The sequence below is a fragment of the Carlito syrichta genome, unplaced genomic scaffold, assembly GCF_000164805.1.
Source record: "Carlito syrichta isolate Samal-C Ts95f unplaced genomic scaffold, Tarsius_syrichta-2.0.1 Scaffold124511, whole genome shotgun sequence".
Lineage (NCBI taxonomy): Eukaryota > Metazoa > Chordata > Mammalia > Primates > Tarsiidae > Carlito > Carlito syrichta.
In genome coordinates, this window is record NW_007068607.1 from 156,972 (window position 1) to 175,358 (window position 18,387).

General features: G+C 37.9%; 1 protein-coding gene across 1 annotated transcript in view; it reads right to left on the reverse strand.

The window, feature by feature from the left end:
• Positions 1-18,387, reverse strand: part of ANTXR1 (anthrax toxin receptor 1) — a 169,232-nt gene that overhangs the window by 126,476 nt on the left and 24,369 nt on the right. The window contains exons 4-5 of the mRNA XM_021707778.1: positions 2,116-2,197; positions 385-418 (exon numbers count right to left, since the gene is read on the reverse strand). Of these exons, the coding sequence (XP_021563453.1) occupies positions 385-418; positions 2,116-2,197 (116 nt within the window). The remainder of the gene's footprint in view (positions 1-384; positions 419-2,115; positions 2,198-18,387) is intronic.

Here is an 18,387-nt window from a genome sequence, read left to right on the forward strand (position 1 = left end):
ACAGTAATGAAGAGGCTTGGAACTTAGAGAAGGACAAGAAAATTAAATTTGACATAAAAATCCAAGACTTTGCTAACTTATTCAAGTATTTACTAACTTAATAAATTCAACATGCAAAATTGTTCATGGGAATTAAAGACTGTGGCCTTAATAGGATCTTGATTATTTTTAGGTAACTTTTTTTGGCATCAATAGAACAGTGGAATTTGACCCTGTACATGCCATTTTTCTATGCATTTCTTCTTTGTGATGAAGTGTGTGTCCAGGAATTACAGATAATATCATACATGTCTTTTGAAACATGAAACAATTGAAACACTTTTTCAGAAACAAACACACAAAAAGTTAAATAATTCAACATGGTAATCCATACTATAGTCTTACCTTGACTGTTTTCATAATAAATCTGCTCACTGGCCTGAAAAACATATGAACAAGCCATTAGACATATAATCACTATTTGCCACTACAAATATCATAGTGGGCAGTGGGCTGTGGCATTGGATATGCAGCCAAGTTCCAATCCTGATTCTTTATGTAATGTACCCAGGCTTCACTCAAGTATCAATGGATGATATCCATGTAAAGTTACTCTCACATTTAGTGATATGCAGTCATGTGCTACATAGTCTACATATACATCCATGGTGCCCTAAGATTATAATGGAGCTGAAAAATTCCTGTCACCTGTTGATGATATTGCTGTGGTAACATCATAGTACAATGCATTACCTATTTCATGCTTAGATAAGTTTAGAAACACAAATACATTGTGTTACAACTGCTTACAATATTCAGTACAGTAACATGCTGTAAGTGTTTCTAGCCTAGGAGCAATATGGTAGACCATATAGCATAGGTATGGGGTAGGTTATACCACCTAGTTTTGTGTAAGTACACTCCAGGATGTTTGCACAATGACAAGATTGCCCAACAAGGCATTTCTGAGAACATACCCCTATCATTAAGTGACAGATGACTGTAGTTGTGAACATGGATTGAATGTCTTATTTCTCATAGCTTAGCATTTGTTTTCCTTAAAGTTCAAGTCACTAAAATTCTGTGTCAACCATTGAAATTGACATCCAACAAAAGTCACTTTGGAGATGGCAGCGACTTGTGTGTGGCATGATTCATGACTGCTAGCCAAACATTGGCTAACAAACCATTCATCAGTGTTAGGGAAAGAGGAAGGAATTTAATTTCTTTAGTTTTTACTTGGACAATAGAATTGTCCAAGTAAAGCTTATGAGAAAAAAAAAATTTGAACTTTCTTGCCATTGGGTGTTCTTCAGCCTCCTTAATACATGTGCCTTATTTCATCAGCTACTTCTATGTTGATATGTATTTTTCATAATCAGTGTTATTTACTATTGTTCTGAAATGCTTATCAATACAATTGGATAAAGGAGCAGAATTGACATTATGTGTCTGGGATGATGATACAGCTAGAAAATTTAAGAATTAACTAAAAAACTACTAGAAAGCAAGGGTAGCAAACATGAAGATCATAAAACATCAGGATCAACAGCTTTCTTCCATACCAACAAGAACCAGTTTTAAATATAATGGGAAAAGGTATCACTGATGATTGTATATAAAAATATACTTAGGAATATTTTTTAACCTTTTAGAGTTCTGCTATTAATCCAATCCCCTATCAATAAATACTTAATGTACTTTTGTGAGTATACGGGGACTAGAATATGTTCAAACAGAAATTTCAAATTGTGAAAAAGATATAAGTTATTGAATAAGTGGAGTTGAATTCTACATATCATTCTCAATAATCATATCAACTTCAGATGTGGGAAAAATCTAAAAGTTAAAAAATGAAGCCATGGTATAGAATAATACACAAGTACAAAAAGACATGGGAAAACATGGCAGTAATTATTATAATAGTGAAAAATGCGGGGTGGGAATAAATATCTCAATATGTCAAATGGATTTGATAATATACAGTTTCAGGTGGTCAAGAATGTATGTTTACACTGACATAGATGTTCAATACCATATACAAATTTAAGTATAAGCCTAACAGCATGATAAAATATTTTATTTTAATATTTAAATATCATAATTTATATTTGGAATTAAAACTTTAACAATTACCCTTTCAAATCCTTCATGCATGTAAGTGTCTCCTCCCGGCAGAACTTTCTGGAGTTCTTCTAGGCCTTGACGGATCTGTTCCCTGAAATCCAAAGATATCCTGTTAGTCTTACAGGAACATTTTTTTACCTTGCTGTTGACAGTCATGTGCACATCTTCTTCTTGTCTCTGGACACTAGTCTCTAGTCCGTCTATGCCCTATCAAAGGGAATGTCTTTATATGCCATTGTCCTTCCAGTATCAGTCATAGCATAGGATGAGTGAGCTTTCAAAGACTGAAGGAAAGGACCCTTCTGCAAGACTCTCAGCTCCCAAAAGATTTCCTTTCCCTTAAGAGGGACAGCGTTTTCATCTCACATTGGAAATGAGTCTTAAAACGCAACTGTTACTCAAGTGACACATAACAGTTCAGTCAAGGATGCAAATGGCTCATGTGAGCCCGAAAGGGGCAAGACCAAGAGTCCAGGGAAGGCCACCACGAGGACACAGGTGGGAGGAGGAGGCGTCCGGAGCTAACTGCCATCCGCATGGCTGTGCCAAAGGAAACCTTGCTGTCAGTGTTGAAAACAGAAGCTCAAGGAACCTTCGCTTTCCAGGACAACCAGGAATGTTTTCTGTGGGCTGGTGCCTGTGTTTTCTTACACTAGCTGTTTGAGGTGACAGTAGGGGCAGGAAGAGGAAGTGGAATATGGCCTTGGGAAAGATTCTGACTAGCAGTAGGAAATGTGAATGTCATGAAGGCCAAACAGAATCTCTGTGGACCATTCCCTCTGGAATGTAAGATGTCCACATTCATGTTGCTGTCTTTTAAACAGCTCCATACTGTGCCCCAAAGGGCAAGAAAGTATAATGTCAGGGAGAGAGGGCAGGAGAAGCCCTATAACCTTAGTCGTAAATTGTAAGAAATCACCTTTCTCCCACTGGAGTCTCCTTGGTGACAAAGGATGGAGATGCTCTCTTTAAATTAGGAAAGGAAACTCCTTTTGAGGAGGGGAGAAAATCCTAACATTTACTGAGCATTCACCACTTATAAGACACTGCTCAGGTCTTTCTGATTTCATCCTCACAATAACCAGTCAAGGTGGGTATTACTGTCTTCATATTACATGTGAGAAAACTAGGACTCAGAGAGATTGAGTAGGAAAGTGGAGACTTGACATCAAATCTATCTGACTATAAAATAGCATTCCATTCTGCAAAGCAATCTCCTGAGATCTCACAGTGCTGGAGAAATGGGAAGTTTGCTTCCATAAAAAGAAATGGCAATACCTAATGCCATCTGGGGATACTTGTGGTGTGCCAGCCTCTGTTTTAAATACATGGACTTTAATTGATCCACTTAAGCTTATGGCAATTTTGGGGGGGTAGATACAACTGTTACCTACATTTCACAAATAAGGAAACTGAGTCACAGAGGTTATAGAACTTGCCTAAGGCCCCTCCACTAGCAAGTGATAGAGTTGGAATTTAATCCTAGAGGCCCTGCTTTTAATCAGTATGATAAACTAGTTAACTCTTTCTTTCTCCCTCTGTATTTCTCCTATATTTACCCTAGTAATTGCTTGGGTAGAAATTTTAAAGAAAAAAAACAATATTTTGTTAAAACTGGTAAAATGGGGGAGGCCACGGGTGAGGCTGGATTGCTAGGCTGTGATACATATACATGATGGAATGTTACGCAGTCATAAAGAAGGACAAAAGTATGGGCTTCACAGCAACTTGGATGGATTTAGAGTCTATGATACTCAGTGTTCTCTCACAGAAACAAAGAACTGAGCATCACATGTTATCACTCATAAATGAACCCTGAAAATTTATCGTAAAACTGGAGGAAAGAGATTGGCAGAAGCAGGACACTGCCAGGGGGAGAGGCATATAACATCCATAAGGGTACTTGATCTCAAACCTGGTAAAGTGGGAACCAAAGGGAGGCTCAAACTTATCTGTCTAGTACCGAATTGTTCCCTATATCTTTAAAATAAAAAATTAAATTTTTAAAATAAAAGCAAACAAACAAATAAATAAATAAACATTTAAAAGACAAACTAGCTGGGTACAGTGGCTCACACTTGAAATCCCAGCGCTTTTGGGAGTCTGAGGTGGGAGGATCACTTGAGGCCAGGAATCAAGACCAGCCTGGGCAACATAGCCAAACCCCATCTCTACAGAACAGTAAAAAAAAAATTAGTCAGGTGTGGTAGCATGCACTAGTAGTCCCTGCTACTTGGGAAGCTGAAGCGGGAGGATTATTTGAGCCCAGGAGTTTGAGATTGCAGTGAGTTATGATTGTGCCACTGCACTGCCTGGGCAACAGAGTGAGACCCTGTCTCTAAAATAAGTTAAAATGAAATGAAATGAAATAATAAAATAAAATAAACACTTCTCTCTCTCTCTCTAATTTACTTTAAAATAAACTATATTTTCTAATCTACAAAAAAGTAAAACAAAATAAAGACAAACTGAAAAGGGATTAGCCTGAGCCTGTCCCTGGGCTACTGATGCTTCTTAGGTTGAATATTTAATACCAAGTAACTCAGATGTTGGGAACCAGTAGTGACAATCGTCTGATTGTCTTATCAGTGCCCAGATATCAGACCACATGCCCAGCTCACCCAAGTCAGAAAGTGGAAGCCCTCCTTGATCACTACCCTGACTCTCCTCTCTCCTTGTGCTCCCCCACATATTCCATCATCAAATTATGTCTGTTCCACTCCAAACCCATCTCAAAATGAACCACTTCTCTATCTCTTCTGCCAACATCATCATCTGAGCCACCATCCTCTCTTGCTTAGGCCACCGGTACAGTCACCAGCTATCTTCTAACTTCTCTCTTATCCCCTCTTTCACTCTTTCTCCATATGGCTGTAAAATGTTCAATATCAAATTATGCCATTCACTCCCTGGTTCGACACCCTTTAACAGCAGTCCGTTATACTTGAGATAACATCCCAAATCCTTGCCATAGACTTCCAGTGCCTACATGGATGGCTCCTGCCTTCTTGTCCAGTCTCATCACACATTACTCTGCCTCCATTTCACCATAGCCAAACTAGTCTTCCCAGGCCTTCTATTGGCAATCACTGCTGCCTGGAAATGCTATTTGACCAGCTATTCACTGGGAGAATTCTTACTCACCTTCAGTCCCAAGTTAAATGTTAGTTGTTCAGATTGGCTTTATTTGACTCCCAATCTGGACTCTCTCCTTCTGTTAGACTTTGCCCTGGCATCCCACAATTTTGGCTTCATAGCACTTAGGACATTTTTTATAACGAATAACATTAAACAACTTTTGATTATATAATTATTTGTTTAGATTTGGCATGTTTGTTTCAGATCTAGACTTAAACTCCATGAGGACTGGGCTGTGTCTGTTTTGGTTCCCACCATATCATCCATGTCTCCCTACAGGGCCTGGAACATAACAGACATTCAATGAATATTTATTGAAGAGGTGAGTGGAGGGAGTGGATGGCTTCACTGATAATCATCCTGGGACGAGGTCAACTTTGGAGCAAGGATGAACTTCCTTTGGCCATGTGGAGGGAGGTCAAGGAAGAGCTGACTGGTAACAGGTCCTAGGACAGATCTGGGGCTGTGGAGTGGTTAAAAATCATTCTCTGTGTTGTACTTCTAACATTACCTCCAATATTTCAATAAATACCATCACAAGGCATAATTTGATTTCAACTCTGTTGTCGGATAATGAATAAGGGCATATGTCCCGGGCATTAGAAGGAGGGAAAAAGATGAGAGCAGTGTCTCCAGCCATCGCCATGTTGGAGGCAGTGTGTGGCATTAGCAGTCACCAGGTAGAGGGCACCTTTGCCCTGTGGGTCAGCAGTTTTTCATGAGGGTCCTAGGAGCAGAGGCAGTGGCAAGGTGACATGAGGAGGAGGCTAGAATAGGAAAACTGAGGTCTGTTCTTGAGCACACAGAGGTGGCACCATGGAACCATTCATAATAGCTGGGGGGCTCTATGGGGTGGGGGGCTCCATGGGGCAGGAGGCTAATTTCTGACAATTAGTGAGAGAAGAATGAGCAATACAGGCAAAAATGACCTTATTCTTTGGTTATAGACTAGCAACATCTGAGACATTTTGGTACCACTAAAAGTGGAATATTGTGTAAAGACTGGAGATTTAAAAGGTAGGTTTAAAATAAGACGGCATATTGGGGGTATAGACAGGTTTGTTTGGTGTCACTGTATTTTTTTTCCTGCCAAATAAAGTCTGAGAACTAGAACATTTTTTGTCAGCTTATTTTCTTTTTTCATATGTAAGTATTTTCTTGAGCTTTCTATGCTTTTTTGGACCAGAACAAGCACAGGCTGTTTTGGAAAAATGTCTTTGCCTTTGATGCTTTCTGTCTGGTAAGATACAAACTCACTAATCGCAAGCGGTGATCACAACCTCCCTGATAGACTGGTATATTGCCCTCACTTCTCAAAAGATCAGGTAACGCATGGCCCTGCCTCCCCACGTCCTTCTCGAAGCACCCACAACATCTAAGCAAACAGAACAGTCGATTTTAAGAGAATTGTGGGTCTGCTTTAATTCTGGGACAACAGAATTATTAATAAGGGTCTATTCTTTATGTTCTCTTAGAAACTGAAGAAAATTGGGAGAAAGATCTTTTAAAGGATAAGAACCCCTCTGAGGACTTGGTTATTACCAAGTGAAATGTTACCTCCCTGGGAATGAGAGAGGTTGGGAATGCTACAACAAGAGGCTGCTATTAAAGAACTTCTTTTTCCTTAGTGGCTTCACATGTCTGCTAGTGTTCCTACTTAGAAGTCAAGGGCTCTCAGGCCACATATCTTGCATGCCTTTGGCAACCCCCACTACACTAAATGATGGGCTGACTGTCGAATAGGTGACTGTTGAATGAATGATTCCTGTTTGAGTGCATTTATCCATCATTCATTCATTGCCACGTTGGTTTGTAGGGGTAGTAGGTGGAAAAATGCAGTCATAGTGTCTTCTGAACTTTCTGTTATCTGGGAAATTTTTCTGCTTTTTTATAAGGATTACTTTCTGGGATTCTGGTTGTGTTGTGACATTTTGATAACATGTGCTGATGAAAACATTAAAGGAGGAACACATGTAGTATGCCAATAAGCACATCAACAAGACTTTATCCCAAGTATTCTACTGATGTTCCCACTACGACATTCCCCTTAAGTTTATGCAGTAAAAAACAAAACAAAAAAACTACTGTATTTTTGCTCTATAAAACAGCTTCTGCCACCACCCAAAAATAACCCAACATCAGCTTTGCATTTTCAACTTCCTAGTCTCCTTGTAAAAGAGCTTCTGTGAAATTGGACTTTTCTCAAATGCCTTGCAGTTGTTGGCTTTGGAGTCTCAACTTATATACTAAACACCCATCATTATTTATTACCACCAACGAGACTCTTGCAATGTTTCCAGTTGGCCCTATGGCTCCAGTTGTTGACTACAAAAAACAACCAAGTGAACAGAAGAACACAGACTAATTAAAGACATTTTGCTGTTACTTTTGGAGTCATGAAGTTCCACAACCAACTGTAATCATTTGTTTGTAATGTACATAAATCATAGCCTCTTTGGGACTTTTACAGTATGGATAGGCCAACAGGATTAGTGATATCAAGATGCATGCTGAACCATACTCTTTTTCCATGTAGTTTTTGGTAAGACACAATTTATACATAATCACTTGTCCAGATATTTGTTGTTTCCTTTATAATGGTTAAATTTATTTCTATAAAATTGTTTATAATATTTCTTAATTATCTTTTAACATCTGTAGGATCTGCCGTAATAGTCCCTTTTCTGATATTGCATATAAGTTGTATTTTCTCTTCTTTAAAAAAAGTCAACATTTGTATTAGTTTAACAATTTATAATTTTAAAATACTCACCTCTGAGCTTTGTGATTTTTCTCTATTTTTTATCTTCCTTTATTATTTGTCTATTTTCAATTTTATTTTTTTTCCTACTAACGTTGAGTTTAATAAACCTTTCCTTTTTAGCTTAATAAAATACAGAAGCTAATTGCTGCTTGTAAATCTTTTCAAAATTTTTTTCCTAAGGAAAAAAAGTAAAGTTATACATTTACCTCTAAGCATTACATTAGCTGCACCCCACAAATGTTGATATGTTAAGTTTTTATTATTGAGTTGGAAACATTTTCTAATTTTCCTTGTGATTTTTCTTTGACCCGTGTCTTTGACATGTGGCTTTTCTTTGATTACATTTTATCTCTAGTAAGTACTTTTTATTTAGACATCTACTTTGTCTAATATTAATATAGCCATTCCAACTTCTTATAATTAGTCTTTACACAGTATATCTTTTTTCATCCTTTTACTTTTAACTTATCACTACGTTTATATTTGAAGTGTGTCTCTGGTAAACCACATTTAATTGTGTGTGGTAGATTGCTATATTAATGGCCCCAGAGATCATCCCCCAAGCCCCTGGTATTCTTGCCCTTGTATAGTCCTCTCTAGCCAATGAGACATCAGTAAACATGAAAAAAGCCAGGTTCTATTAGCACGTGTACATGCCTCCTTGGAATGTTGCAGCCACCAGGAGAGGAAACCTGGTGTTCTAGCTTCCTTGAGAATAAAGATCATATTGAGAGAGAGAGAAAGAAAGAGAGAGAGAGAGAGAGAGAGATATCTTCAACTGTCCCAGATGTATTATATTTCCCAGCTGAGCCCAATCCCCAGTGAATCCTACAGATAAATGCAGCTGCATAAATAAGTCCTGGTGAAACCAACATAAATTATTTCAAGCTATTAATATCTAGGATTTCTATGCAGCAAGATTAGTGATATATTGAATCATGTTTCTTTAGCCACTGTGATATTCTCTGCCTTTAAATTAGAATCTTTAGTTCACCTTATATTTGATGTAAGTACTGACATGGTTGGGTTTAAGTCTATCATCTTATAGTCTTGCTATTTTCTTTCTAATTGACACTTCTGTCTTTGATTCTCCTTTCCTACACTCATTTGCATTGATCAGGTAGGCTTTGGTCTTTTATGTAATATCATCTATTGGTTTTTTAAAAACAATGCTATATGTCTTCTTTTTTTTTTTAGCAGTTGCTCTATGACTTACAATATGAATACTTATTTTATCACAAAGTACCACAAGTTAATATTGTGTCACTTCTCATAATGGAAAATCCCTTTAATATTATACTTCCACATAATTCCTTCCCATCCTTTGCTTTATTATTGCTATATACTTTATTTCTCTATTTGTAATAAACTCCAAAATAGTGTTACTTCTATTTTAAATAGTCAGTTTTCTTTTATAAAATTAAAAAACAAATTTAAAAGTCCTGTACCTAATTATATGTCATTTCTGATACTCTTCTTTTTTTTTTTTTGTAGCTCTAGTTTATACTTTGTATCATTTTCCATTAACCTGAAGAGCTCTTTAGTACCTATTTTTTGTAGTGCAGATTTGCTGGTGATGACTTTCTGAGGCCTATTTTTTTTCTTTCTGAAAATGTCTTAATTTTGCCTTTAATTTTAAGGGCATTTTAACTGAATATGTAATTATATGTTAACTTTTTTTCTCTTTTATCTCTTTATGGATATTGGCCTTTTATTTTCCAGATTGCATGTCTTTTTTTTTAATGAAAAGTAAGTTTCCAATGCTGTTCCTCTGTAATATGTCCACCCCCGACCCCCCAGCTGCTTTTAAGACTTTTCTGAAATTTGACTATGACATACTTGGGTGTTTTGTTGGTATCTGTCCTGCTGGCAGTTCACTGAACTTCTTGGATCTGTGTGTGGAATATCGTATACAGATACACATTATCAAGTAGTATGGACCACTTTGTATTATCCTATTAATCATAGGACCCGGTTCATTCTCTCGCTCCACCCATAATCTTTTTCCTTTTCTTTCTTTCAGTCTGGATAATTTGTACTTACTTGTTTTTAAATTCATTAATTCCCTTTCTGCAGTGTCCAGTTTACTTTTAAACCCATCTAATAATTTTTTTTTTTTTTAAACGAAACAGGATCTTGCTTTGTTGCCCAGGCTGGAATGCAGCAGGCCCAATCATGGTCAACTGCAGTCACAACCTCTTGGGTTCAAGTGATTCTTTCATCTTAGCCTCTTGAGTAGCTGGAATTACTGGTACATACCATCACGTCTGGCTAATTTTTCAAATTTTTTGTAGAGATGGGGTCTTGCTATGTTGTCCAGGCTGGTCTCAAACTTCTAGTCTCAAGTTATCCTCCTTCCTTGGCTTCCCAAAGTGCTGGATTACAGATTTGAGTCACTTTACCTGATCTATCTAATACATTTAAATTTCAAATATATTTTTCAGTTCCACAGTTTTCACTTGGTTCTGTCTTTGAGCTTTCTTTTTCATTTCTGATGACTCACATCTTTCCCCATTATATTCATCTTTTCCTGTAAATTCTTTAACATATTTATAATAGTTGCTTTAAAGTTCCTGCTTGTTATTTCCAATAATGGAGTCATCTGTGGTTTGCTTCTATTGCTGTGTTTTTTTCTTTATTACAAGTCACATTTCCCTGCTTCCTTCCAAGTCTCATAATCTTTTATGTTTTACACTGAATATAAAAAAAGCAGTGAAGGCTTTGGTATCATACTGATTTATTTTTTTTTTTGCCCACTGCAGAGCATACAACTTTTATTCTTTGTAAACTAGGGAGAGGGGGAAATCATTGAGATTACTCCTTGAGTTAGCCTGAGCTCGGGCTGGGCTGCAGCTTTACTTAGAGCATGCTCTCTGTTATTAGCCCAACTCCGGCCTTCTGCCCTGCCCTTGTGATCTTTTTGGTAGTTGAGTTGACGGGTTTGGTACAGCTTCAGATATTTCTGCTTGACCATTGGATTCTACTCTGCTAGGTCTCCAAACTACAAGTACAATAAGGATCCACATGATTATGTGATTTCTCTCTTCTTTTCAGCAACTCCTCCCCTGCTACTTTCTTGGAAAAATGTAGAGGTGTGGGTGAGGCGGGAGAATTGTCAGGATGAGAGATTTCTTTTTCATTTCAGATTTGAATGCATCCCTCTGGCATACATGATTGTCTAAGTCTCAACTGACTTCTCCTCACTCCTGCAAAGTCTCTGTCCATGGCAGACTTACTCCTCCAACTGCTCATACCCAGACCAGGCTCCAACCCTAAGTATGAAAGCGTCTGAAGATCTCTGCTTAGCTATAAAGGCCTTGTATCTCTCTAATTCAGTTTTTCAGTGCTTTCTGTGTCTCTATTTGCCCCTTGGAAACATGAATTTTATTTGTTTGGGCTTTTCTGGTTGACCATAGAAATGAAGATTTTTTAGATCTCTCTATATCTTAACCAGAAGCAGACATACATTAAAAGCCTTTTTCTAAATGTTTGTGACTATGTATTTGGCTCAAGTCAGGAAGAATTCTGATTACCAGCATATAAATATACTCTAGTATCTCTCATCTTAAAAACAACAACAACAACAACAACAAGTCCTCTTTTACCCCGCATCTCCCTTTAGCTGTTGACTTATATGTCTGTATCTATCTTCATGACACAGCTTCTTGAAACTTGCTTCCTTACCTCCCTATCTTTCCTGGGGGGGCCCTTCTTCAAATGTTTAGTGACCTGTGGCTCTCTGTTCATCTTGAATAAATGAGTCTAAAAGACTTGTGTGCATGCTTTTGTCAACAGGTTTTATGTTGAAGACACTCAAATAGCAATGTATATACATTTTTTTTCCCTCAAAGACTTATTACTACAGAGAAGTAGTTTCCAAACTCCTTCTTTAGGTTTCATCTGAAATTGGAAAAAATGGAAGGCTAGAAGCAGCAACATTTGATTTGCAGGTGTCTAATTTTCCTGTGCCTGGTGTCCCTGACTATGTGACCATTTTTGTGGAAGTTTGCCAGAGAATAAGCTTCTCTTCTCTGGTGTAGGTAGAGGAGGGATAATTTTCAAACTGCTGCAGGAGAGAGTATACAGCTTCTTAGATAAACTTTTAAACAATATGCCAGTTTTTTTAAACCTCTGGCCCTTCCTTGCCTTTTGCAGTGTATAATAGTTTTAGGTTTTGAGCCTTCCAGGGTTCTACAAGCCTACACAGACTTGTAGCCTTGTTCCTCTTCGGTATCTCCTTCTGCAGGTCTGTTTTTGACTTTTCTCCACAATGCTACATCATTTGTCACTCTCAGCAATGAGTTTTCTCCTTTTGTCTCAAATTTTTTGGTTTGAGTTTTTTTCTTTCCTTTTTTTTTTTGTTTGAGTTGGAGTCTCACTCTGTCGCCCAGACTGGAGTGCAGTGGCCGCTCCCGGCCACCGCAGCCTCGACCTGCTGGGATCCGGTGATCCTTCCTATCAGCCTTCCAAGTAGCTGGAACTACAGGCACGCACTACCATGCCCGGCAACCTTTCCTTTTTTTTTTTTTTTTTTTTTTTTTGAGAAAGAGGCAAATATGTCTTTACCCCTCATTTCAAAATTGAAAATCTTCACCCTTTAGCCTACTTTGCTCTGCCTTTTGTTTCCATAACTCTGCTGAAACTACTTCTGGCAAGGTCTCTCATGTTGCCGATCCAATGGTCACTTCTCTGGTTTCATCGTTCTCAGTGTTTTTCAGCATGAGACACAGTTGACCTCTTCTTCATTTAAAAACTTTGTTCTTCTGTTGATTTCCATTGAACCATACTGTCTTCTTACCTTATCAGCTGTTTTTTCTCACATTTCTGTGTAGGCTTTTCCTTTTTCTAGGACTCTAAAGGTTGGGGTGCTCCAGAACTCAGTCAGATCACCCAAACTTACATCGACATTGTTTACATGGTCATCTCATTCTTCCCACGGCAGTACCAAAGTACATGGAAAAGAGAAGTGACTTTGGAGGAAGATAGACTCGGGATTGAAATCTAGTTGTATCATGTGCTAGAGATGCCAGTGCACCTACTTGAACTTTAGTTTTCTCAAATGTAACATGAAGGTGTGGAACTCTAAAATCTATCAAGTCCTTTACGTTCAGAATACTGCAACTGATTTTATTAGGAGACCAAAGAATGACCAAAAGCAGAACCTGGATATCTGTTGGGAACCGGAGAAGCCACACCTAATAACCCACAATGTGATACAGGATCCAGTGTAGAACAGTAACTGAAGTTGACAAAGAGGAGCATACTATCATGGAATTTCTAAAGCTTGTAGCCTAAGCCGTAAAAAGACAAGAGTGATGGTTTAATCACAGGACAACATGAAGAATTTGTCCAAACTCTTCTTTACACAGTTTTATTTTCATTGGTTGCTCATTTATACAGTGTTTTTTACCATGTGGTTTCCTATGGCACCACTTGGCTTTTGAAAACAAACCCTATTAGACCCTCCACATCACTAACCCTTTTTTGTAGCTGAGCAATATTTGGCAGGAGATGAGAGTGGTGGAATGTGGGCTGTATATTCAGGTGTACCCAAATATACTTAAACTTCCTGTTATGAGAACCCCCCGTTCCATGTGCCTTTAAGTTCAGTAGAGACTGGGTCTTTCTGGTGCTGGTGAGTATCTATAATGATCAGGATGATATACTTGAGTGCAATGTTACTGACCACAATGATTGTTTGGAGGGACAGGAGATGAATGCACTCTGCCAAGTCTTGTACAGCAGAGGCTTGGAAGCCCTGTGTCACCTTCTGGGATGGAAGGTAAAAGTGGACGGCCCTAAAGAGGATGACAGGCAATATAAAGATCCAACCACATCTGTATATTAGTTTAGGCTGGTGTAGCTATAGTTCCCTTTATTTTTTTTATTTTTTATTTTTTTGAGTTAGAATCTCATTCTGTCACCCAGACTGAAGTGCAGTGGCCGCTCACGGCCACCGCAGCCTCGACCTGCTGGGCTCCAGCTATCCTTCCACCTCAGCCTTCCAAGTAGCTGGAACTACAGGTGTGCACTACCACACCCGGCTAATTTTTTGATTTATTGTAGAGATGAGGTCTCACCAAGTTGCCCAGGTGGGTCTTGAACCCGCGGGCTCAGGCAATCCACTCACCTCAGTCTCCCAAGGCACAGGATTACAGGCTGAGCCACCGAGCCCGGCTATAGTTCCCTTTAAAAGACAAGACTTCCATGTTACACTTTGGAGCAATGATGGACTGGAGATGGGAGTGGGCAGGAGTATGTTAAATCCACAACAGATAATTCAATCCTCAAGTCATAAGTGGGGATAATCCATTTGAGAAGAAGGATTGTGGGATAATAGTAAGATATTGTATTAGAGGACTGGGGCAGTGAGAACTCTGTTAAATTGCAAGTGGGAGCGTAAATTGGTGAACCCCCTTTGGAGAACAATTAAGCAATACCTAATGAAGCAAAATATTCACACACTCTGCAATTCAAACCCTGGTTATATACAAGCATACCTTGGAGATATTGCAGGTTCAGTTCCAGAACACTTCAATAAAGTGAATATTATAATAAAGTATTACAAATTTTTTCTGCTGTCTCAGGGCATGTAAAAGTTTCATTTACACTACTCTGTAGTCTATGAAGCATGCAATAGCATTATGTATAAAAATAATGTATATACCTTAATTTAAAATATTTTGTTGCTAAAAGATGCTAATGATCACTTGAGCCATCAGTGAGTCATAATATTTTGCTGGTGGAAGGTCTTGTCTTGATGTTGATGGCCCCTGACCAACCAGAATGGTGGTTGCTGAAGGCTGGGGTGGCTGTGATTGTGGCAATTTCTTAAAATAAAACAACAATAAGGTTTGCTGCATTGATGAATTCTCCTTTTCATGAATGACTCCTCTGTAGCATGTGATGCTGTTTGATAGCATTTTACCCACAGTAGAACTTCTTTCAAAATTGGAGTCAATCTTCTCAAACCCTATGCTGTTTTATCAACTAAGTTTATGTAATATTCTAAATCCTTTGTTGTCATTTCAACAATGTTTACATCTTTACCAGGAGTAGTTTCCATCTCAAGAAACCACTTTCTTTGCTCATCCATAAGAAGCAACTCCTTATCCATTCAAATTTTATTATGAGATTGCAGCAATCCAGTCACATCTTCAGACTCCGCTTCTAATTCTAGTTCTCTTATTATTTCCAATACATTTACAGTCACTTCCTCCACTGAAGACTTGAACCCCTCAAAGTCATTCATGAGGGTTGGAATCAACTTCTTCCAAACTCCTTTTAATGTTGATATTTTGACTTCCTCTTGTGAATTATGAATGTTTTAAGTGGCATCTAGGATGGTAGATCCTTTTCAGAGGATTTTCAATTTACATTGCTCAGATCCATCAGAAGAATCACAATCTATTGCAGCTATAGCCTTATTAAATGTATTTCCTAAGCAGTAAGACTTTAAAGTTGAAATTGCACCACGATCCATGGGTTACAGAATGGATGTTGTGTTAACAGACATGAAAACAACATTCGTCTCCTTATACATCTCCACCAGAGCTCATGGGTGACCAGGAACATTTTCAATGAGCAGTACTAATTTGAAAGAAATATTTTTTTCTAAGTAGTAGTTCTCAACTTAAAATATTCAGTAAATCCTGAATTGTACCCCACATCTTTAAAATATAAATAATATAAACAAATTCAGTAAACCACGATGTAAACAGATATGCTGCCATCCTGACTTTGTTGTTCAATTTATAGAACACAGGCACAGTAGACTTAGCATAGTTCTTAAGGACCCTAGGCTTTGTAGAATGGTAAATGAGTACTGACCGCTTAAGGTCACCAACTGCATTATCCTCTAAAAAAAGAGTTAGCTTGTTTTTTTAGAGCTTTGAGGTCAGGCATTAGCTTCTCCTTTCTAGCTATAAAAATCCTAAATGGAATCTTCTTTCAATAGAAGGCTGTTTCATCTATGTTGAAAATATGTTGTTTAGTGGTACCACCTTCGTCAATGATCTTAGCTAGTGCTTCTGAATGAGTTGCTGTAGCTTCTCCATCAGCATTTGCTGCTTGCATGTTCATGTTATAGATGGCTTCTTTCATTAAACCTCATGAACCAACCTCTGCTAGTTTCAAACTTTTCTTCTGCATCTTCCTCACCTCTCGTAGCCTTCAAATAACTTAAGAGAGTTAAGACCTTGCTCTGGACTTGACTTCAGCTTAAGGGAATATTGTGGCTGACTGGATCTTATACTCGGACCACCAAAACTTACTCTATATTAGCAATAAGGCTATTTCACCTTTTAAAAAAATCATTTGAGTATTCACTGGAGTAGCACCTATAATTTCCTTCAAGACATTTCCTTTGCATTACACCTTGGCTAACTGACACAAAAGACCAAGCCTTCAGCCTGTCTCTGCTTTTGACATGCCATCCGCACTGAGTTTAATCATATCTAGCTTTGGATTTATAGGGAGAGACATGCAAACCTTTCTTTAACTTGAACACTTAGAGATCATAGTGAGGTTATTAATTTGCCTAATTTCAATATTGTAGTGCCTCAGGGAATAGGGAGGCCTGAGGAGAGGGAGAGGAAGGCGGGGGGATGACTGGTGGAGAATGCAGAACACACAACATTTATTAAGTGTACTGTTTTATACAGATGTGGTTAGTGGCACCCCCAAACAATTACAATTGTAACATCAAAGATCACCATAACTGATATAATGATAATAAAAAGGTTTGAAATATTGTGAGAATTACCAAAAGGTGAAAACACAAAATGAATACATGGTGTTGAAAAAACAGTGCCAGCAGGCTTGCTTGACTCATGGTTGCCATAAACCTTTAATTTGCATTACATCTGTGAAGTGGAATAAAGCAAAGTACAATCAAATAAGGAAGACTTATATTTTAAAGAAATTCTTGCTTCTGTCCACCTCATCACTTAAGAGGAGACAAATATAAGAACGTTAATTGCAGCTTTATTTATAATTGCAAGAAGTTAGGAACAAACTGATGATCTATGAACAAGAGAATCTGTAAGTACATTATTACAAGGAAACATGATGAAATAGAACAGTAGTAATAGTTAAAATGAACTATGCACAACTATATGTATCCATACAGAAAAAGTCTCAAAAACAAAAAGCAAGTTCAAGAAAAATACATACAGTATGACCATTTTAAAATAAAGTTTAATAGAAAAAATACACAAATTGTTTATGGGCATTTACAAATATGCAACATCCATTAAAATGATAAACTCAAATTCAAGATAGTGATGATCTCTCACGAGGAAAGAAAAAGGGGACGTATTCACAGGGAATGTTTTATTTTACAAGCTTGATGGTGGCTAATGAGTGTTCATTAGCCTTTCTTTCTATACTTTTGTTACACCTCAAATATTTAATAATTTTTAAAAATGGTTGAGGGTGTGTAGCAAAGACTGAGCCTGGAGCTCATGAGGAGGCATTCAGAGGCTGTCATAGTCAGCACTAAATACAAGTCTCAAACAGGTCAACCACACTGGTGGCCAAGGAGTTAAGTGTCAGGTAATAGACAGGGAGTGTCGGAGTGTTACTTCAGATGTCGAACTGCCTGATGATGGCCAGTATTGGGATGGTTTTTGTTAGACCACAGGAAAGTAGTTGGTTTTGGTTGGCTAGCTTTGGGTATGAGAATGCTACTGGTTTTGGTTCTGTTGACTACTTCTGAAGTTTGTCTTGCTGTCTTCATCCAGAAGACAGAAATGTTTCTTGATGCTCTGTCAATTTTATCCTTCATTTATATTTGCCACATGAGCAGTGGTAAGCGAGGGGAGGTATCTATGTTGTGTCAGGGTCTCTGCTGTGCACTTTCCAGCCATTAATTCACAAAAGCCTTATAACAACTCCATATGGTGGACACTATTATCTTCATTTTACATATGAGAAAACAGAACTGGAGAAGTGTAGTAACATGCACACAGTGGTGGAATCCAGACTGGAAATCAGATTGGGTTCTGATCCAAAATCTATATTTTCCCTATTATGTCTGTGGTGTTCATACTTGCTGTATAACAGCAGACTGTGTAGAAACACAGGAGACATATAACTTTGTTTTTCCTGTAACATAAATAGTACTATAAAATTTGAGAACTCAACATGATTTTTATATAACATTATATATAATAAAATTATGGGATATATCATGGAATAGAACACAAACGCACATGCATTTTTGAGATGAAGGAATTCTGAAGAAACTTCTTGTTTTCAATGAGCCACTTCAAACTCTACCTTAGGACCCCAGGAGTATACTTCCTTCTACTAACGGGAGTACTCCAGAAGGAGAAACTGAGAAGCACTGGACCACACTACTCTCACAAATCAGTCGG